The sequence below is a fragment of the Struthio camelus genome, chromosome 12 (genome assembly GCF_040807025.1).
Source record: "Struthio camelus isolate bStrCam1 chromosome 12, bStrCam1.hap1, whole genome shotgun sequence".
NCBI lineage: Eukaryota > Metazoa > Chordata > Aves > Struthioniformes > Struthionidae > Struthio > Struthio camelus.
In genome coordinates, this window is record NC_090953.1 from 21637741 (window position 1) to 21659898 (window position 22158).

At 42.4% G+C, this 22158-nt stretch overlaps 1 protein-coding gene and 1 long non-coding RNA gene across 2 annotated transcripts in view; both read left to right on the forward strand.

Moving 5' to 3' along the window:
• Positions 1-22158, forward strand: part of LOC138068900 (uncharacterized) — a 50069-nt gene that overhangs the window by 18909 nt on the left and 9002 nt on the right. The window lies entirely within an intron of this gene.
• Positions 5685-21840, forward strand: CRABP1 (cellular retinoic acid binding protein 1). Its single transcript, XM_068958627.1, has 4 exons — positions 5685-5929; positions 6256-6434; positions 9245-9358; positions 21498-21840. Exons 1-4 carry the CDS (start codon positions 5860-5862, stop codon positions 21546-21548), a joined length of 414 nt encoding a protein of 137 aa, XP_068814728.1. The 5' UTR covers positions 5685-5859; the 3' UTR covers positions 21549-21840.

The window sequence follows — 22158 nt, forward strand, 5'->3', positions numbered from 1 at the left end:
GCTTTCAGATGCAGAGAGCTAGCTGAGATAGCTTGCACAACACCTATATCTGGTTGTAGCCGGTGTTATCAGTCCTAAACTGTCATGGATTCTGAAATCACAGAATCACAGAATGGTTTGGGTTGGAAGGGACCTCTGGAGATCATCTAGTCCAACCTCCCTGCTCAAGCAGGGTCCTCTAGAGCATATTGCCCAGGATCACATCCAGGCGGGTTTTGAATATCTCCAGGGAAGGAGACTCCACCACCTCTCTGGGCAACCTGTTCCAATGCTCTGTCACCCTCACAGTGAAGAAGTTTTTTCTCAGGTGCAGATGGAACTTCCTGTGGTTCAGTTTCTGCCCGTTGCCTCTTGTCCTGTCGCTGGGCACCACGGAGAAGAGACTGGCCTCATCCTCTTGACACCCCCCCTTCAGATACTTGTACACGTTGATGAGATCGCCTCTCAGTCTTCTCTTCTCCAGGCTGAGCAGGCCCAGCTCTCTCAGCCTTTCTTCAGAGGAGAGATGCTCCAGTCCCCTCATCATCTTTGTAGCCCTCCGCTGGACTCTCTCCAGGAGTGCCATGTTTCTCTTGGACTGGGGAGCCCAGAACTGGACACAGCACTCCAGGTGAGGCCTCCCCAGGGCTGAGGAGAGGGGCAGGATCACCTCCCTCGACCTGCGGGCAATGCTCTGCCTGGTACTGCAGGAGACCATTGGCCTTCTTGGCCACAAGAGCACATTGCTGGCTCATGCTTAACTTGTTGTCCACGAGGACTCCCAGGTCCTTCTCGGCAGAGCTACTTTCCAAATGGGTTCAATAAATGCCTTTTTTTCTTTCTGAAGCACATTATTTTACCCAGCACAACATAAAAGTTCTGTTTAATCAAGACTGGATTTAAATTCAGCAGATTTTTAATGTTCCTTCAAAACTATTACTTTCTGCCATGTTACTTTATCTGAACCAAAGGGGCTTGGGAAATGATAGCTCCTTTGTAGCTGCCAAGTCATATCCAGAATCCAACTTTTCGGAGGCAGGAACTGAGGTCTTCTGTTCAAGTCAGCTGGTGATAGCTAGGCAGTGTGGACGGAAGATAGCATCACTTATGTTCCTGCACTCTCAGACAGTGCTCAGATTCTGAGATACCAGTAGTTTTCTGTGTATGTAGGTGAAAAGGCCCAGCTACTAAAAATTTATATTGGATGTTGGTCTTTCAGTATGACCCTTCTCCACAGGAATTTGACGATTTGTAAGTGGTTTTCCAAAGCAGTGATCTCAACTAATTTATATTACAGACAGGCTCCTACAGAACATTAGTCTGAGACTGAGTGATCTCGATTTTCCTCTCTAGTGATATTTGTGGGTTTATTCTGGTACTGACCCAGGAAAACACACCCATGAGCACCTTGAAAATGCAGTTGATAGTTATTACATTGCTAGCATTGCTACTGCGCATTGAGGGATCAGGATCAAATTGCTCAGCAGTCTGCAGAATTAATGCCCAAGTGAAAAGAGAGTCAAACTCCCTTTGTTTTCACAGTAAGGGCAGCAAATTATACTTTAGTTAAGAAAACATTATTTTATTTTATTTTATTCCTATAACAGTTCAGAGAAGAAGATGGAAAGAGCAGGTGGCAAGCTTAAAGCCTGACTTTGGGAGATAACATAGATCAATTAATTCCCTTTGAAAGGGAATATTAGAGGGAAGGAATTAAGATGATAATATTTGTTTTTCCTTTCTAAGTACAATTTCTTAAAGTACGTAAAATTGGCAGACACTTTAGCATCCACCTCTAACAATGCAAGGATTCATTTACTTTCATATGAGTGAGTTCTCAAAAACGAAAAGGATAACCTGGGACTGGAAATCACTCCAGCATTCTAGTTTGGGATTAGCGGGTATTCCTTTCAGCTGGAGCTAAACACAAAACTAATGAGGCGGTGACATTTTAATGAGAATGCGGTAGAAGATACAAGGCAACACTGCAGAAATGCTTCTTATTCTGCATACATTCATATTACATTTCACCTATTGTCGTGTTGGAGGCCCATTGTAAGTTAATTTGGCAGATAAATTTACGATGGCAATTTGCCTTCCAGATGTATAATTTATTCATGTCAGAAATAATTTATTATGTTCTCCCTTAAACCAATCTTTTGGGGGGGGGGCGGGTACCACCTTAGTAAATAAAATTTATTGTTTATTCTGAGCCTTGTGTGACTTCACAGTGGTCAGTCAGCAACCTCGAGGGGATAGTTTTGGTCACGTTACTGGTCACTTGCTTGGATGGATGATGGAGTACCTTGGTCCCATCTGTACATATATTACTTTCTTTTGTCTTAAGGGCACTGTTGGAAAGATTAATTAGGTCCATCTGCAGGGAAAGATCAGCCTTAGGGGATTCAGGTAAATAAAATAAATGCCAAGGGGAAAAAACTGATGAAGGGGATGTTTTGGAAATCAAACTGTTTTCCATAACATTAATGGGGAAATTATATACAGAAGGAGACTGAAGGGAAAGTAAAACTGCCTTTTAGTCTGGGTGATTTCAGTATGACCTGATAAACATCCCCTATGGCTGCCGTGCTAGGATAAGGATCTATGCAGAGGGTTAAAGTCCATGGGCAATATTCTCAGCTAGTATAAATCAGTATAGCTTTCTGATCTCAGCGGAGCTAACCTCACTTAATAACAGTAGAGATTTAAGCCGTATCTGTCACAGTGATATTATTCTGTCCATCATTTGAGTGATTCAAGACATGAAGTAAACGGATCCTGATTCACATTCTGTCCCCTTTTAATGTTTTTTGTTATAGCGGTGCTATATTTTTGTGGCTTTTCTATCCCACCTCTGTCTTCTTTTTCTTGCCCTTTCCTTTCTTTAAACTTCTTTCCATATTTTCTTCCCTTTTCTCTGAAAAGCTCAGTGTACAAGTTAATCTAGCAGCATAGATGCTAACTGATGTGATCGGGGCTTGTGAAATATCAACTCAGTTCTCATAGACTTTTACAGAATAACTCTTGTTATTCTATGCATAATTAATTGGTGTAGCTAGTATATAAGCCACGTGACATTTATTGCAATTTAAGTTGTATCTCACTCCATTGCCTTATCAGTCTAAGTAGGGACTTATATTTCACATTGCAGTGGGATTACAATCCACAATATTTTCTTAAGACAGGAAACGGAAAAGCAAAAAGACCATTTTCCTCACTGATCTTTAACTGTCTTAAGGGCTTTGGAATGTAAGAGTCCCTTCCTTTTAAACTTTTGTTGAAGTGAACGTATGTTTCTTATGAGATTGGAGTTAAACTCATGCTGACTTTTAAATGAATTGGTAAAGCCAGAGGAACATGAGGGTATATTGTTTGAGATAGAAAGGGAAAACATAAATGATTTAAAAGGAAACAGAAGGAGCATATACAGAGGATAAAAAAGAGAGTGTAGGAAGGGGAAATCGCTGATGGCATTCAATTCAAGTAGAATGTATATATGAAGAACTTTCAGTAAGAAGAGTGACATTTTCTCTAGAAACACATGTGCGTGTCTCCAGCCCTGGGCTATGAGCAGTGCCTCCTCAGTCTCAGAGCTGGACAATTCCTTGTGTGGTTGAACTTTGAGGTCTAATTCTGAAGGGCCAGTGAGCCCACAATATGCAATGCTTGAAGGAAACTGCCTCTATGTAAAATAAGGTGTGAATATGTACACATTGCCAGGCAAAGCCAATTAGACACCAAAGAGCGTATCTGACTTTTTGTTTTATGAACTGTTCTGTGTAAGTGGATAGATACCTTACAGCCTTTGGGCAAGATTATCATCTAAATAAAAAAGTAATTTGATATATATGCAGGATGCGTATAGGATGAATAGCTCAATGTACTGCCATCGCAGAAGAGAGTCTTATCCCTCCAAGACATTTATTCCTTCTAGCTTGCTGCACGTTCTATGTGAAGGGCATTATGAAGGCTGTTTCCAGGTCTTCGTGAAATAGGTCAGTGGCACCAGTACTACACCTAGGAAACAAATCCTACGTCTTAGGAACACTCTCACAGCTAACATCTATTGGGATACTTCTGGTTCGTATCAGTAGAGCAGCAAATGAAAGAATAGTTGTGGAATTGAAATGGTCCTGTGAAGCCCCCCCTCTTAAAATCTCCTGGGCCAATTTATTTATTCAGGTGGAGATAGGTGGCTCTTATCTGTTTTATGCTGCACATACTTAGTATCTCCGGTAGCCTTTGTCCTGCAAAGGGTAGTCCCTATCTCTTCCACTGGGGTCCACGTATATCTATTCTGTGGGATTCTGGAAGCAAGCCTGGATCATAACAGTATGTTTTCAGTGGTCCAATTGGGGAGCTGAAATTGAGGGACTGAACGGGGTTTTTCTTCACTGTTTCACCGCGGTACGCTGACTTGGTACAGGTTTGTGGGGCCTGCAGCCTTTTGTTCGTAGGATCTGAACCCGCCTGCAATAGGGAAATGATCTGTGTGCCTTGGGGTTGGGAGGAGGGTTGGGTCATCCCAGTTTTTTCTGAGGTGATTGGAGGTCTTTAAACAACATATTAACAACATATTTTAGATTGGAATTAATTTTTTGTCATTTACTAAAAACTGAAAAATGTTTCATGCTCCGTTTTTTTTTCTAGAGAAACTGTATTATTGAAAACAGATATTCCCCACTGAAAGTTTCATTTCCTGGAAAAAAACACATTTTCCATCAAAATATTTCAGACAAAGAACTATAGCAGGTCTCCAGGATGTCCTTCTGAACAGAAAGCAAAAGCAAAAAAAAAAAAAAAAAGAGTGACAATCAGGAGACAAATACTTGCCCTCCAGTTCTGAATTGGGTAAAACTCTTCCTGGGGTGAGAAATGACAGCAAATTTCACCAAAGAGGAACTGGAGGATCCTGCCTAACATATGCCTGAAATAACTCCCAGATCTATTCTTTTTTCCAGGAGTGAACACATTTTATGCATCAAGTAACCAACTTGTTCGTTTTACAGAGTGAGTCTAACAAGTGAAGAATGGCTGTGAATGTACCATGAAGCTGGCTCAGCAAAGGTTTTCCTATAATTAAAATACATCTGGCTCTGTTCTGAGTGGGAAATTACAGACCTCTGTATGTTTTGAGTATTTCCTCATGCACAACAGCAGCAGAAAAACTCCATATGCCTTAACCAGTCAAATCCTGTTTCACTTACTCAGGAGGATAAATCAGCTTTAACCTGAAGCATCTTTGACCTGAAACTGAGAGAGTCAAAGGAGAGACAATGGAAATGGTCATGAAAACTCTGAGAGGCACAGATAGGCGCTCAAATCTCTGGCGCGCTGGTGTCCCTTTAAATACGCGGGAAATGGCTTGATGTGCTCCTCCGTGCAAGCTGGCGAGCGCAGTGGGCGCTGCTGCTTGCGGTGCAGCGGGAACACCTTGCAGTTGCTCGGCCCCGTCCTCTGACTGGCAAAAGCGCCGCGGAGCGACGAGGCAGAGCGCGGCAACGGCTGGGGGAATTGCCCGGGGCTTTGTCCGTCCTCCCCCTCAAAGGGGCGGACTAGGCGCGGGGGCGGCGAGGGCTGCTGCCCTGGCGGAGCCGCCGTCCCCGGCAGCGCTCTGGCCCGTGGGGTGCTGGAGCCCAGCCGGGGCAGGCTCGCCCCCGCCCCCCGGTGCCACTCGGGGGGCGGCTGGTGGGCGGGAGGGGAGGGGAGGGGAGGGGGCACGGCTGCCTGGCGGCGTGGGCCGGGTCCCGGGGGAAGGGCTGGGCGCCGGGGGTGTGACCGCTCTCGCCGCCGCCGCCGCGGTCCGCCCCGCTCACAAGGTGTCTGAGCCGGAGAGAGAGCAGCAGCGCCGCGTCCCGCCCCGTCCCGTCCCGTCCCGCCATGCCCAACTTCGCCGGCACTTGGAAGATGAGGAGCAGCGAGAATTTCGACGAGCTCCTCAAGGCGCTGGGTAAGGCGCGGGGGAGCCCGGCCGGGCAGCCGGCGTGCGCGGAGCTCGGCGGCCGGGCAGCTGCAGCCGCCGGCCCGGGGCACCCGGCGGAGCTCCGTGCGCCGCCGGCCGGCCGGCCGCCGAGCGGGGCGGCTGCGAGCTGCGGGCACGGCATGGGCCGAGCCTCACCCGCCCCGGGGGTCTGCGCAGCCCGCTGGCGGGGCGGCCCTGCCTAGGTCTGCTCCGGGGGTCCCCGCGAGACCCCGCACAACCCTGCCGCGGTGGGCTGCGCGGAGCCCCAGCACGGCTGCCGAGTTCACGCTCTGCCTCCTGCCCACTTCACGCAGGTGTCAATGCCATGCTCAGAAAGGTGGCGGTGGCTGCCGCCTCCAAGCCCCACGTGGAGATCCGCCAGGACGGCGACCAGTTCTACATCAAAACTTCCACCACTGTCCGCACCACCGAGATCAACTTCAAAATCGGGGAGAGCTTCGAGGAGGAGACGGTGGATGGGCGAAAGTGCAGGGTAGGAGGAGAGCCGTGTGTTTGTGCGTGTCTATGTGTGTGCGCACGCTCACTCAGAGCCATCATGTCCGTCTGTCCGCCTTCCTGGGCGCTTTTTAGATGGGCACACACTTGTGCTGCTGTTTTCCCATCGCCACCCTCCACCCACTTCTTCCCAGAAACACTCCTTGGGGGCTCTAGGTGGTTGCAGCTCACCTTATCCCTTGTCTGCCGTTCTCCCTCTTTCAGGACAGGGTAGAACTGAAATCTGAAGGCAACAGAGCACGGCAGGTTTGAAGGCAAAGCTCGCGTTTCTGCTTGCCCTCTCCTTGGCAGGCAGGGTTGTGTCCTGCTCTCTTTGCCTCCCTCTCCCTCGTGAGACCTCAGTCGCAGGGAAAACTCTCCCCAACCTCTGCGCCTGATGGCAATGTGGGGAATGGTGGAGTGAGAGAGACCTCAAGAGTCAGGATTTAGAGCACAAATTGACGTAACTTTTGTCATAACATGTATCAGTCGAGTTCACAAGCAGGATCGCAGGCTGTTAGTAGTTTTAGGCTGAAATCTTCACTCCCTTTCAAAGGTGCATCTTTGCTGATCAGGTACGTCTGTAACAGTGTAAGATGGACTTTCAGCTAGTGGCCCTTCCAGCCGTTCTTGCACCAGCTCCTTGTGCAGAAGTGCATTAGGGGGTCGTTCACTGGAGCGTTTGGGGTTTGATTCTGTGTGAGAAGCTGCTGCTCCTCTACACACACATGCGCACGCACATACATGCACATGCATGCACAGCCAGGAATTGTAGATGGCAGCAGTGGGGATATATTACTGCTCTAAGTTAGCAGCATCTCACACCAACTTCTCGCCGGTGTGGATACATGTGATCCAGGGTAATGAAGACCTGGGCTCCTGCCGTCGCGATATTATGAAAAAACTTAACAAAGGCCTAGATTTAATATCCTTTGCTCAAGCTTTACTTGAAGAGCACTCTCACTGACGTTTATAAGATGATGTGAAAAAGAAGTATGAGTAAAAAGTGTCAGATTCTAGTCCCAAATAAAGAATACAGTTTTAAAAGGATCCTGTGATGGTGAAATAACGTACTTTCTAGAATATAATCTCTGCTAAGTCTTGAGCCTGTTCCTGAGACCATTTGCACCACTAAAAATTCAGGGTGAACTCACTATCTTCAGTGCAATTGCTCTGAATTTAAATTGATGAAAAAGGGGGAGAGATTCTGGGAAAGAGTGAACATTCAGAACATTCACTCGATCTACCATACATTTAACAGTTTGTTCAGGAAATGTTTCTGGCTTTGTTAATTATCTTGCTCAGCAAAAGCAATATTTTAATGTCTTCTTGTATAATGCATATACAATAAATGTGATCCTTTTTTCTAGGAAAGGGTTTATTGCTGCGGATGGAAAAAAAAGTAATTATGGCTGTCAGCTTTTAAAGTTGGAAAAATCTGAACAAAATGTGTTTTGTGAAGTAGTAAATTTTTTCCATGTGCTGTGAAATTATTTATAGTCCTGTCTAAGGAAGGAGTTGTACTGCTGTGTATATAAAATAGAGATGTGGCTACAGAGCAGAAACTGACAGATAATAAAATAATACCTCAGATTGTAATTTGCAATACCTAGCAAAATAGCTGACTGATGATAGATTTTCATACACTTTATGAGGTGGAGGGTTTTGTTCTGCCAACTAACTTGATCTATTGTTCATACAGACAAAGAGAGGTTCCGTGTGGTTGCAGGGAAAGACATAGCTTCTATTACTGCCATTTGAGATGGCTTGTTGGCTTTAAAAAACTATTTTTTTTTTTAAATCATTTCTAAAAGGAACAGCTAATTTTAAACCAAAGAAAAGTGTTTTTTTTTTTTCCTCTAGAAAGTCTGGGAAGTGTTAACTTGAATTTGTGCAAACACACACACACATGCACACACACATATATATATAATGACAGACTAATGAATGTCCCCATGTGCTAGTTGTAAAGCGATTACTTCCACATTCATTACAGAGGGTCCTTCTGCACAGCTGTTCTATTGCGTTGTAGAACAATAGTTCAATGCTAGAATGAAAAGCAACAGAAAGCCAGGGCTTGCCTACTTGTGAAAACTGAACACAATCCTATGTTTTTTCATTTTTCAGTGGTTTTTATAGTCATTATTCAAATACTTTGAAAAATGCCCTCGGGTATTTCAGTCTCCAGACCCACACCCTTAAAAAAGGAATATCACAAACATTAGAATTCTAACAAAGTTTCTTTAATTTAGTTTTGATTTGTTATGGTTTGTTAGGACAACATGTGTTTAACATACAATTAACTTGTCACAGTGCCATGTAGAATGAAAGGTTATAAGTGGCAAATACTGTATTATTTATGATCACAAAATGAGATATACGATTCTTGATGCTTTTACACTGAGGAGAATCTGCAGTCATAAATAACATGTCAGATCAAATCACATTTATACACAGATGCCTGGGAATGTAGACGCTACCATATTACATGTTTAAGTGATACTTTTCAGCATTAAGCATTTTATGAAAACTGACTGGCTTTTTAATTTGGAAAGAAATGTAGATTTAAATTGAAAAGACATATTTACGATTACTTCATTAATATATGCATATCTCCAAAACACCCACTGACACCTTAATTTTGGTTTCACCACTTTCCATTGATGTCTTTTTCCTTTTGCTTTTACCTATCTATGTGTTGCTCCTTTACTGCGGCAATTATTCTCACTATTGCTCATTGTTGTCACTCTGCCTTATGCTGCCAGGGAATGTAATTAATGTTATTCCTAATGGTTTTCTTGCCTGCAGAGTTTGGCCACTTGGGAGAATGAAAATAAGATCTACTGCAAACAAACTCTCCTTGAGGGGGATGGCCCTAAAACATACTGGACTCGAGAACTAGCTAATGATGAGCTGATTTTGGTAAGAACCTTGAATCTAACAAAAACAACATATTTTTTAGTTTTTTGTTGCTATGTAATATGATTATTACTATTTTTACTTAAATCCATCTGTAAAACCACCATTTTCATAATCCCTTACAGTACAATTCACACATCACATTTTTTCTTTTTTTAAATGTTGTTTTTAAAGAGTGAATGAAGATATTTGCAGATTCTTACTTGCATTTCATTGTTATAGCTTTCTCTGTACTTTTGTTGGTAGAATAATCACAAGTGGGCCACTTCTACTCGGTAAATCCACAGTAATACCAAAGAATTTACTTACTTTATTGCAGATTTTCTCTGGTGAAAGTGAGATCAAAGCATTTGACCTCATTTCTGGAGAATCTTCTTTGTGTTGCTTCTTATACACAATCACATGGTATATGGCAGGAGGAATATGGCACGTTGTTAGCATGCTCTAGTCTTATTCTGATCATGAAGAACACAGATTTCTCCCCCACCTCTGCCACCTTCCCCAAGTTCCTGATTATCTCTGAACCCAGTTCAGAACTGCCCTCATGAGTTTGTGAGAAATCCACTGATTTGCACGTTTGCTGTTGGCCAACATCCCCCTATTCCTGTGTGCCCCGCCACGCAGTGGCAGGGTTGCTTCAGCCATTTTGTACCACACCACTGCAACTGCCTCTCCATTTATGCCATAAATCGCATGCAGTTTATTTATTTTGTAGTTTACTTATTTCTCCTAGAGTTGAGTTCTCTTCACTCGGTCTTTCCTCAGTAGCTCATTTACATTAATGAAACAATATGCAGAACTGGGTGTAGGCACAGTTTGTCTGGGTAACAAGCAACAGTTCAGCTTGAGTCCAGAATCACTGCATTGCACGTGCTCATTCTGGTGAATTCTGGATAATTCAGTTGACTGGACTGTTATGCATCATCGGTTTGAGCTTAGAAGATGTGCTGCTGGAGCGAGGGGTAAGAAAATACCAAAGCAGGGAGTTTTTATGTCAAACTATCAGACTAACTGAACCCTTGCACTTTAAAAAACAAACAGCCTCTCCAATGTTTCTCTAAAGCAGTTGGAGCTCTGTTTTTAAGATCACATCTGAAAGAAAAAAGACTCAAACCTAACCTAACCAAGTATAAACAAAAAGCTTTTAAAGTGTTGATGCTGTTCCAGACATCTTGGAACAGTTCAGCCATCTCTTATGAGGAGGTGGAAGATGTTATTGAAATCACACTGGTTTCTATAGGATGAATATTCAGATTTTTGATAATTTCTTTTGGCTCAATCACTGAAATTCTTTATATTATCCACATAGTTTAGGAGGCAAAGAACTTTGATCTCTGCTTCATATCTTTATATATAATGGAGTGAACACAATTCATTCTCCAGTATCATTTTTCCAGCTCTCTAAGCATATATTTTTGCAGTTTATTATTTAAGCAAAAAACTAGTGAGGTAGCTGCTGAACAAAGCAAACTCTTCCGGGCAAAGCAGGAGAGCCAGTCATAATGCAGTTGCCTCCTGCAGTCAACAACGTGAACTTACCCAGCTAGGAAAGAAGAGTGAGATTGGTTAAGAAACTAGAGAGATTCAAAGATTGTAAAGCCATCTAGTCTGATGTTTTTTTATAAAACAGTCTCTGGGTTTTTGTTTATAATGCAATCTATTGGGCTTTTCTGAATTCATTCTTTCCAAATTAGGACATAAATTAGAAAAACCTCCCTCTGATTAAAATATTTCCAGTCATAGAAACTTGATCATAACTTTTGATAAGTTGTTTTACTGGTTTGTGGTGTCCCTTGCCATTAAAACGGCAAAACCTTACTTCTCATCTGTATCAGTCTAGATTCAACTTTCAGCCATTGCATATAGTGTGTATGAGGACCTAAATAAGTAATGGCTAACGTTCGCTATTGCAAATACTTCTCTTAACATCACTGCTCAAGCCACCTCTTAGAAGAACCTTCTATTTATTAAGCTAAACTATTGGAAGACCTTGAGTCCTTCAATATAAAGCAAGGTTTGCTTGAGTCATTCTTCCAGTGCTTCTATGAACCCTCTCCAATTTATCAATTTCCTTTTTAAACTCTGGACCCCAGAACTGCACATGCTGTTTCACTAGCAACCACAGTAGCACCTGATGCAGTGGTGACTTGATCTCCCTACTCTTCTCTGATTTGTTTCTGTTTTATTCACAATGACTGAATCGGTCCTTGCTCTGGGACCTCATATTCAGCTGGCTATGATCACAAGTAATTTTCCTGGTTTCTGATTCCAGATCCCCTTCCCCTCTCCTGCAAGTTGGGACTATGTTCATTCTTTGTAATATATGACTTTTGCCATGACCATTATCAGAATGTAGTCTTTGCTTCCAAGTGATCCAGATCATTCTATATATTAACTGATATATACAACTGTGTGTGTGTGTGTGTGTGTGTGTATATATATATATATATATAAAAACCTGAATATACTGATATATTAACTATTCTGATATTAACTGCTCTCTCTGTATTTCACTATTTAATATGATACTCAGTTCTATCTTTTTATCCTTTTTCTGAAACATAATGGCCTCTTTTGCTTTATTAAATATTAGGACATTTCTTTGCCCTCCAGACAGAAAGTTTCAAGATCCTCTTGACATTTGATGGGACTGAACATCCAACTCTTTTAAACACTTAGGTCAACATGTTTAAAACCTTCTGAAATCCTGAAGCTTAGTTAATGAGGAGACCTTTCTAGGGGTAATGATGGTGAGTGTGATGTCTCTGGTTCCTTTGGACAAGTTGAGATGGCCAAAATTAACTCTTCTGGAAGGCAGGGAAGGGTCCTACCGTTTGGAGGAAGACAGAAGACGGTAAGGGAAACTAATTTTCTTGTGTCTAGCCCATAATTTTAGAACCTCAGGATATTCCCTCCAGGCCCTTATTCAGGCTTTAAAAGCTGAACTACCCCAAAGGGGTTGGCTGGGGTGTGCCCCTCAAATATGACATGGAGCAAGGGTAGGAATTGGAGCAATGAGTGGGAAGACTTTGGAATCTCTTTTGATCTCTTACATCTCTGGTGTTTTGAGGTTTTTTAATCACTCCAGTGAAGAAAGATCCTACTTAGATTATTTTTTCTTATGCTTGGAAATCGTCCTTGGACTTGAGTCTACAAAACCCCATTTGTATCTTTCTTCTGCAAGACTAAGATCATAGTGAGAAGAAGGGATCTTTCTTTGTCTTCTCCCCTTTCTGCTTTGATCCTCCCAGCTTGGTTAGGGCTCTTTATGAGCTGAAATTCACTCTCATGCATTTTTGATCTCCATATCAGTTTAAACATTTAAGAATTCCCATCTTCTCAAACTTCCAACTTCTCAAACCTCCCTACTTCAGAATACTTTCTCTTCTCACACCCTTCCAGAGGTTCTTTAGTGAGCTTGCTCTATTTCCTTTCTGGCAGAACTCCTTAAATAAGCAGGAGAAAACTACATTCCTGTGAACTTTTGGATCTCTGTAGCTGGGAAAATGTCTTTCATGGGATAGAGCCTGTGATGCAGCAGTTTATTGACTCTGTAAGGCTGATGTTTCTTCTCACACTCTCTGCTCCTACTTCACGATCCAAGAGCTCTTTCAAGACATCCTGAGTCTCCTTCCTAGCTATTACCATGCATTTGCAGAACAAATCAAGAAAACTCATATACCATGTGGAAAAAGTTGCAAGAAGGTATCTAAATGGTCCTAAACAGAGGCATGAATGGAAAATAGGTTAGGGGAAATGGACAGGGGGTGAGGAATGAGTTTTGCTCTGCTAATACTGGCTACATAAATCCTGGAGCTTTGCCATGTAATTTTGATCTAATGTGCCGCATTGCTTAGGGGGTCCATTAGATTATGATATTTCCCAGTGGAATGATATATTTTTCTCTCTAACACAGCATGTAAAATGCATTTATTATCACACATTGCAAAAAAAATCAGTGTTGAATTGTCATGGCTACCACTGAGCTAAAATAGAAACCATATTACTGTATAATTATCAATTTTTTTACATCCTGGCAGAAGTTGTTCCTTATGTTCTTCAAAGATATTCCCTTGGAGCAATAAGATGGTCTTTCATGTCACATCATGTCCTCTGGTACACAGATGCTGAGAACAAATTATTCAGTTAGAAAAGTTTTATTTATCATCAGGTACCAGTTAGTCTGTCTCTTAGTTCTCCTTAGGTCCTTGCGGCATGGTGAATGAGATCACTCTTATCAGTAGTGTGAATACTATTTGGCTCATACTACGGCAGATGTAGGTCTGCAGTGCTGTTAGAAAGAGTTACAGGCCACTTGTTACACTATCATAAATTCTAGCACTAAAATGGTTTCCGTTCACCTGAATCAGGGCGGCAGGATCAAGCCCTAATTTCTAAAAAAGGTGCTGCTAACATGCTGGAACATTGCAACTCCTTTAATCAGTGCTGTTTGTTCTACTCTCATTTGATGCCCTTGCTGGGATTTCAGTGCTGCCTTTTCAGAAGTACTGAATAATCTAGATACAAAAATTACATGAAATAGGCAAGCGAAGGGGGCAAAAAGGACAGATCCTCATCAGAGTTCACATTTTTTTGTCTTGACTGTATCTTTAGACTATGCTGTATTGTACTTTACGACTGTAAAGACAGAGTCAGAGTATCCTTATTTACAACACCACACTCAGGAGGTGCTCTGGATTAGCACTTGTGCAATCAAGATCAAAATCTAACCCAAAAATATATATTTCATTTACCTGTCTGAAAATTAAGATCTGGGATTCAGGTGATTGTAATGCTTTTTCCTTCCTTAAGTTTTCTTTTATAATCGTCTATAATGTTTTTGCTGTTGCTCTGTGTTTTGTCAGGGACATTAATGAGCTATCAGTCACTCATGTAAGTCAGAAGAACAAAAGGTCTGCTCTTACAAAGTTAAAGGATGCCACTTCCGAATGTTAGCTATTCAAATGAGAAACATTTATGTTCTGTCTTTCTCTGCACTAAAATGGTTTCCGTTCACCTGAATCAGGGCGGCAGGATCAAGCCCTAATTTCTAAAAAAAAGGTGCTGCTAACTTTCATAGTTGCTCGTGCCTCTATAGATTTTAGTTTAATCTATAACACAAACACTTTAAAGTGGATGATTACTGAAGAGGGGCTTTCAAAACAGCCTCAAACCACATTTTACACAGTTCACATATCACACAGGGTTTCTCTGAATCAATTATAGCAAGGGTCAAAGATCAGGACATTGTGGGGTTTCAAGCATGGTTTCCATCCTCCTTTCTCTCCTCAGAAAAATCATGTCATAGTAGATTAAAACTGGTGAGCTGTGGAACCTAGAGGAGTGGGTGAACATTTTTTAAATGATATTGCTGTCTTCTGAAATTAAACAAAGCAGGTGAGAAGGGTCAGTGCAGATTTGGAAAGATATTTTGCAGCTGAATGTTGAGTTGTGTGATGTGCCTCAGCCTTGTATTGAACAACATCAAACTACTTGAGGGTTTAACTTTTCTATAGTTTTGGAAGTGTGATCTTAAATGAAATCAGCTATCAAAAGGAGGGTCCACTTTTACTGAGGTCAGTGGAGGTTTTGCTGCTGACCTTAATAAAAGCAGCCCTGATAAAAGTCCAGAAGCCGATAATCATGCATACATATGTATTGCATGATCCTGAAGCTTTAATTTAATATTTATCACGAGCAGATTTACTAGGAGCCTTAGATCTGCAGCCCCTGCTCAGTCGTAGTGCTTGGTCTGAGGCACATTCCTAAAGACATAAACAAAGAAAGAAGCCAAAGCTTTTGTATCCTGGATAAATCTGATCCTGTGTACAGCCTGTTATAGTATCAGTTGTAGCTTAGATGGCTGCTGGGCACAGGATTTCAGTGTTATTAATGAGAGGTACTACCGGCTGGTTGTCTTACTTCTGCCATTTGTTTGCTGCCGGACTCTGAGGAAACTGCATAATAACGCAGTTCTCAAACGCAAATATCCAACATTTAGATGCTTTGATAAATGACCTGATTTTGTGCAGTCTTGTCCCACAGAAAGTAAGGTCATATATTGGGCGACTTGCTATTAATATCCAAGTTTGAAAGTGGGGGCTGTACCTTTTGTGCCTGTGTCCCCATAATGTTCAACCTCCATTCTGAGAGTTACTGAGAGAAAGGGAATATACAGCATATCTTTATTGTGAAAAACTGTATCTGGACAAGATTAATTAATCATCGTGGATTAAGTGTCATCAGTGTAGAGATTTAAAGAGATACTTGATTTTATCCTGTTGGAGGGAGTATTGCCTCTGTTTTACAGATGCATGTGCACATATGGAGGCCGTTGCATGTGGATCCATGCAAAACCTTTCCTGAGAATGGAAAGTGCTGTTCATCTAAGTAATAGCTTCCCTTCTCCATTTGTTTGCTTATGTACACTCTCTTCTTTTTGCAAGCTGGCTCTGTAGGCTGGTCAGTCATGATCAGATAACAGGGCATTTTTGTGTACACTGGCAGAAGTGATCTTTTCCAGATGATTGTTTCAATTACAGTTTTCCTAATTATACTGTGTTTTCCACCTGTCACAAAGGCGTCTCAGAAAATGCTTATAAAGAAGGCCTTCAAAAAGCTGATTTACCCATACAATAATATATTACTCCCCTGTAGTTCTTCTTTAATTTCTACTGATGTCAGCGGTCCTCAGATCTTGAGTGAAGTGAGAGGGATCAACTTGCTGGATTATCCCCTTGCAAAGCTTTGTTGGCAGTTGGTTTTGGACTCTTTTTACCTACAGATTGTGACAAGCTAAGTAAAGAAAACCGATCGGTAATTTGCAGTGATTGTTCACTTAAAATCCTATTTTAGATTTAGATAGAAGCCTTGCCTTGTAGCATTTTGTGAGATGAGTGGGTGCTTTACAAGCTGATGGGAAAGTGGTGTTTGAAAACCCTGCATCTTCTCGTTAGATTTCAACTGAGGTTTGGTAGTGCTGCACTCTTTTTGAGCTGCTCTGGCGAGGTTTATAGCCGGGATCTTGCTCTCTTTCTTAGAAAGTTCTACTTCTTTGAGTCATAGAAAACTTTAAAGTCTGCTTGTTCTGACAGGAACCATCACTTCTTTCCAATCTAGAATTAGAACCATAGATATTAAGCTGCTCCCTCCTACCCCTGAATACAATGATTTGAGTGTGAAGGATAGAGGAGTAACAACCTTTTCATTTGGATCTTCCCCTGAGCCTGGGCCCAGCCCTACATTAGATGTTTCAGTTCAAATATGAAGGAATTTGCTGTGTTTAAGAGGGTTTATTTCCTTTTATTTTTTCACTGCACAGCTGTATTTGATAAAGACTGTTCCAAGCAACTTTGTGGAGTCATACTTTTTCATATGTCATTATTTATATACGTCTGGTACTGGAGAATGACATTCCATGAGTTTACAGTCAGTGGCTGTTGTTCAGAAGTACTGAGAGCTTGAAAGCCTTGATGTTGCGAGGATTTGCAACCATTGAGCAAAGTGACCCAGATCTCCAAGAACTGACTGACATCATTTCAGCCTGAAAGTGTGAGACAGTGACACAGACTCCCAGGGGTGCTGCCAGCTGCCAAGGGAAATACCAGTTTGCTCTAATGTATTTAGTTGATTTCATATGTTATCGTGTTTGTTCTGGTCCATACCTGGATTCATCATTTAGTTCTCGAATCAGATAATATGCTGGAGCCTAAATCTGTTCTTGTCTTCTCTACATAGCCAAAATTCCCACCAAGCACCTACTCCAGAAGATGCTGCAGATCTTGATCTTTACTCCACTACAAGACACTGTAAACTTATCCTAGTCTCAGGCCATGTTTGTTGGCCCTGCGTGGGCCCACTCTTCCCGCCTGGCCAGATTTAGGTTTACAGCTGCAGAAGGGCTCCAGGCTCTGCCCTGTGTTAGCAGAGCAAAGTGTTAGGTTCATTATGAAGTTTGATTAAACAGCTCTGAGGCTGGGCAACACTTGGTTTGCAGTTAGTTTCCTCAGTTTCAATAGGGCCTCTCCCTTTCAAAATATGGGTTGCACAAATGAGTTCATAGGTGCCTGTAAAGCAAGTTCCCATGTATATTCATAAAGAAAAGGAATGCAGCAAGTTTGAACATGTTCCTCTGCTTTTTTTTAGCAACATGTAATGGAGTTTTATCAACAATGCTAGTAAGTTACAGTAAGATAGGAACACACCTTACTTTGTAGGTTCACATTTAAACCATGTATATAATAACAATTACAGCCATTTCTTTGTGCGCTTAAATCAGGAATTAGGTGGCTAACCAACCGAATGCCTATAAGATATAAAATCTAAGCGCTAAAAAATGCAGCTCATTCCTGTAACAGGTCAGAGGCCACATAAACTTAAGCTGGGTCTTCAAGGAAAGGATGCCTGGCTGTTTGAAAAGAGCCAAGTGACTATATGGTACTCAGGAGCTGATTATTAGTAATGGGGCTTTGCATGGACTTGATTTCTTCACAGTCTGGATTTAAGGAGATGATTGTGTTAAATTACTCAGTGTTTTTCCAGACTGTGAGACTGGTGTGTTGCAACAGATTAGGGCTAGCATATATTTTGGCTGACCAGGTATGCCCATTTTTATGCACTTAAATTTTATCCTGACAGAACAATTAGAATGCAGTCCTTCACCTGGGATTTCCAGGTGTCCAGAAGACCAGCTGGAGCTAGATGCTGAAAGTACCAAACAAATAGCCATCACACTTGTGCCAGACTCTGCCATGTGTGCGCAACAGTCAGTCTGCGTGTACAGGCAGATGAAACACAAAACACATCAGCCCATGATGTGGTTAAGTGCAATGCTTGTCAGAGCCAATGGACTTACTGCCTCTGCAAAGCCTACTGGGTGCACCCACCCTTCTGAATTTTCCCAGAGAATTACTATTTATTTTTTCTTTCTCCACAATTTTTAATCTTTACTTTCACACTCCCTCCCGTGGTTCTTGCAAAGAAGCTGCCAATCAGACTACTTTGCCGTGGAATTGATGTCTCGAGAGCAGGCTCTGCCCAGGAGTGCAGTCCCAGAACTCAGCAAGTTTGCTGATGATACTAAACTGGGGGGAGTGGCTGACACACCAGAAGACTGTGCTGCCATTCAGAGGGACCTGGACAGGCTGGAGAGGTGGGCGGAGAGGAACCTCATGAAGTTCAACAAAGGCAAGTGCAAGGTCCTGCACCTAGGCAGGAATAATCCCATGCACCAGTACAGGCTGGGGACTGACCTGTTGGAAAGTAGCTCTGCCGAGAAGGACCTGGGAGTGCTGGTGGACAACAAGTTAAACATGAGCCAGCAGTGTGCCCTTGTGGCCAAGAAGGCCAATGGGATCCTAGGGTGCATTAGGCAGAGTGTTGCCAGCAGGTCGAGGGAGGTGATCCTGCCCCTCTATTCAGCCCTGGTGAGGCCTCACCTGGAGTACTGTGTCCAGTTCTGGGCTCCCCAGTACAAGAGAGACATGGCACTCCTGGAGAGAGTCCAGCGGAGGGCTACCAAGATGATTAGAGGGCTGGAGCATCTCTCCTATGAAGAAAGACTGCAAGAGCTGGGCCTGTTCAGCCTGGAGAAGAGAAGATTGAGAGGGGATCTCATCAACGTGTACAAGTATCTGAAGGGGGAGTGTCAAGAGGATGAGGCCAGCCTCTTCTCCGTGGTGCCCAGCAACAGGACAAGAGGCAATGGGCAGAAACTGAACCACAGGAAGTTCCATCTGAACCTGAGAAAAAACTTCTTCACTGTGAGGGTGACAGAGCATTGGAACAGGTTGCCCAGAGGGGTGGTGGAGTCTCCTTCGCTGGAGATATTCAAAACCCGTCTGGATGTGATCCTGGGCAATATGCTCTAGGTGACCCTGCTTGAGCAGGGAGGTTGGACGAGATGATCTCCAGAGGTCCCTTCCAACCTAAACGATTCTGTGACGATTCTGTAACTGCTGAGGAGGATTTCAGAATCTCAGAACCACAGTGACACCCTAGGACAAACCTGCACACGAGTCACATCTGTTTCAATCTGCTCTTCCTGCAGTCTTCCCTCTCAATACAACTGCTGTCTTCTTGTGAGAATAACTGTTGTTGAACAGGTTCAGAGGAAGGAGCTTGTCTCCTACTTTCTCTGAAAGAAGAGATAAAGATTTACTAGGAATGTTAAAAGACTATTAGCAACCTGCTGCCACTGCCTTTCTGCTCAGAACTGGCTGATGCGGCACAGACTCACGTCATAAGACATGGCTGCATAGTTGTGCAGCTCCAGCCGTCAGACTGGGTTTGTGCCAGCTCTTGGAGAACGCTGCCCAAAGTCTGCTTTACTGTTATTTGCGTTGAAAGAGCGGTGGGGGGACCCAAACCTCGCTGTGCTTAGCAGTGCCTGAATATACCATAGAAAGACAAACACTGTCACAGCGACCTTCCAGTCTACGCAGACAACCTCAAGCCCTGAATGGTCTTGGTTCTGACTTCCTTTCTCAGGCAAAGCTCCTGCCAAAGTCATTTTGCCTTTGTGCATAATTTTGGAAATGTTAAAGAGAGCCATAGTAAGGGTGTTTGCAGCTGGTGCTGTGGGCCACAGGGAACTAGCTGCATCCTTTAATGTTCATTTTCAGACATTTTCATGTGTAATTTAAAAGCATATATAAAGATTGATAAGATAAGCTCTTCACAGGCATGAAAACAAAGCCTTTATCTTTTTCATTTCTCACCAGCCAAAATACTAATAGGCTCTTCTCCTCAGCAAAGTCAACAAAATGTAAGCTACGGGCAGTTTTAAAGCCAAGTCTTTTTGAAGAAGTGTTGGCCAAAGCAAATGTAGGAAGCATTAAAACAAATAAAGTCCAGCTGAATTTTCATAGCACACTAGGGTAGGTCTTAATTATTTTTTTCAGTGAGACCTTGGCAGTTCTTACAGCCAAGCATCCCACCTCACAACTTATTAGCAGTGAGCTTGAAACTCTGTCGGTATAGCCAAACAGCTATGGCGCATGAAATTGGTTGCAGTCAGTGTTTCCTCACTTTTGCACAGTTATTTCCTTTATGTTTAAGAGCTTGCTTAGATTTTAGCCTTCCTGGCCTGAAATTACATAAAACACTCTGGAGCTTAGGTGGCCTTCTCAGACAGCTCCCACAATCACACTCCTGCCTAAATGTCCTGGTAATCAATACTGCAATATTGCCATGGTTGAATTGCCTTTTAAGTGAAGTGCGGTACTACAGGGTGATTTAGAAAAAAATAGCAGGCTTCCAAATGCATATCTGAAACTCTCTTTTAGTCAGTGGTATCATATCATATAAAAACAGCTCTAGGACTGTCTAGGGACAGTCAATGTACTCTGAGGTACTGAATTTGGTAAGAGAAATAGGATAATAATGGGAAATAGCCTCCAGTAAGTCAGTGACTCTCAGATGCGTAGTGACCAAACACTTGTGAGATCTCGTTGTTTTTAGTTGTGTGAAATGAGTTTGGTCTCCACTAGATTATGTGTTCATTATGTGCCCTCATTTCGGAACCATGTCATAGCTAACAAATTCACTGGTTAAGGTCAATGTATCCTGAAAGAAGGCTGTGATTGACACTGCCCGCATCGCAGCTCTGGAAGAATAGATCCGAGTCTGCTAGTATGCTGGTCAACATCTACAGCAGCATTACGTTCACAGTGTATACAATCACCAGATCTTCAGCATTGCTCCACTGACTTCATTTGAACTACCCTGATTTACACCTGCAAATATCAAAGAATACCTTTTGAGAATGGTATCTACTCTGAATTCCATTCTCAGCATTTCCAGTTCAAAGTGCTACAACTGTTTCTAAATATAAAAACAGTGCATTCCAAATTCTCATTCTTTTCTCATGTTTGTTTATAAATGCATGCCAAGAAACTATAGAAAAAAAGGAATTTCTGGGCCATTTATCATTCTGACAAAATTCATCGTGCTTGGGAGAGTAGGTCACCTAATAATGCATTCCTCTTCCAAAATGACTGATTTGTTTACTCTCATCTATCACAGGGTGTAGGAAATTGTATTTCTGCTGTGGAACTAGCTACTATAGTAAAAATAACAAAAAAAAATTGTATTCAGTGTTGCTGTTTTCATTTCTTCTGATTGATTTCTATTTCTTTTCCAGACTTTTGGTGCTGATGATGTTGTGTGCACAAGAATTTATGTAAGAGAGTAAAAACATCAATTTACTTGTCATCTGCGATGAAGTGGAGAATTAAGAGGCAGCCATTGTGAAAAGCCCCAGTATAATGAGTATCTGTGTGTACTGTTACTAACGCGGTGTTGTATGTGACCGTGCGTGCTATATCTGAATCCATATCCTCTGTTAAATGTATTTTGCTTTTTTTTTTTTTTCATCACAGACACTGTTCCTTCTCACTTTTATGCCATCGTTTTTCATGTCTGCTTTGTATTTTGTAGTTGTCATTTGGTATGGTTTCATCAATTATTAAATTTATTGGGCATAACTCACAGCTGTTTTGGGGGTGTTTTTAACAGAAAACCCAGCAATGATTTGGTTAGGATTGAACTACTTTCATCTTCTTTGGAAGTCAGTGTGGAGTTTCACTGCTGTTGGCTAGCAGTAAGGTGTCAGTGAACACCTCCCAGAGGACCATAAAGTGCAGGAGAGCAAGCAAATTGCATAGCCTTTCTCAGAGCTGCAGGCTGCTCCCTCAAAACCAGAGCTCAGCCTCCCTCCTCCTTTTTGACCTGTCTCTTGGGGTAATCATTGGGGAACAATTCCCGTGTCCTGTGAGTGCTGGGGCTGTGATTCAGCAGAGCCA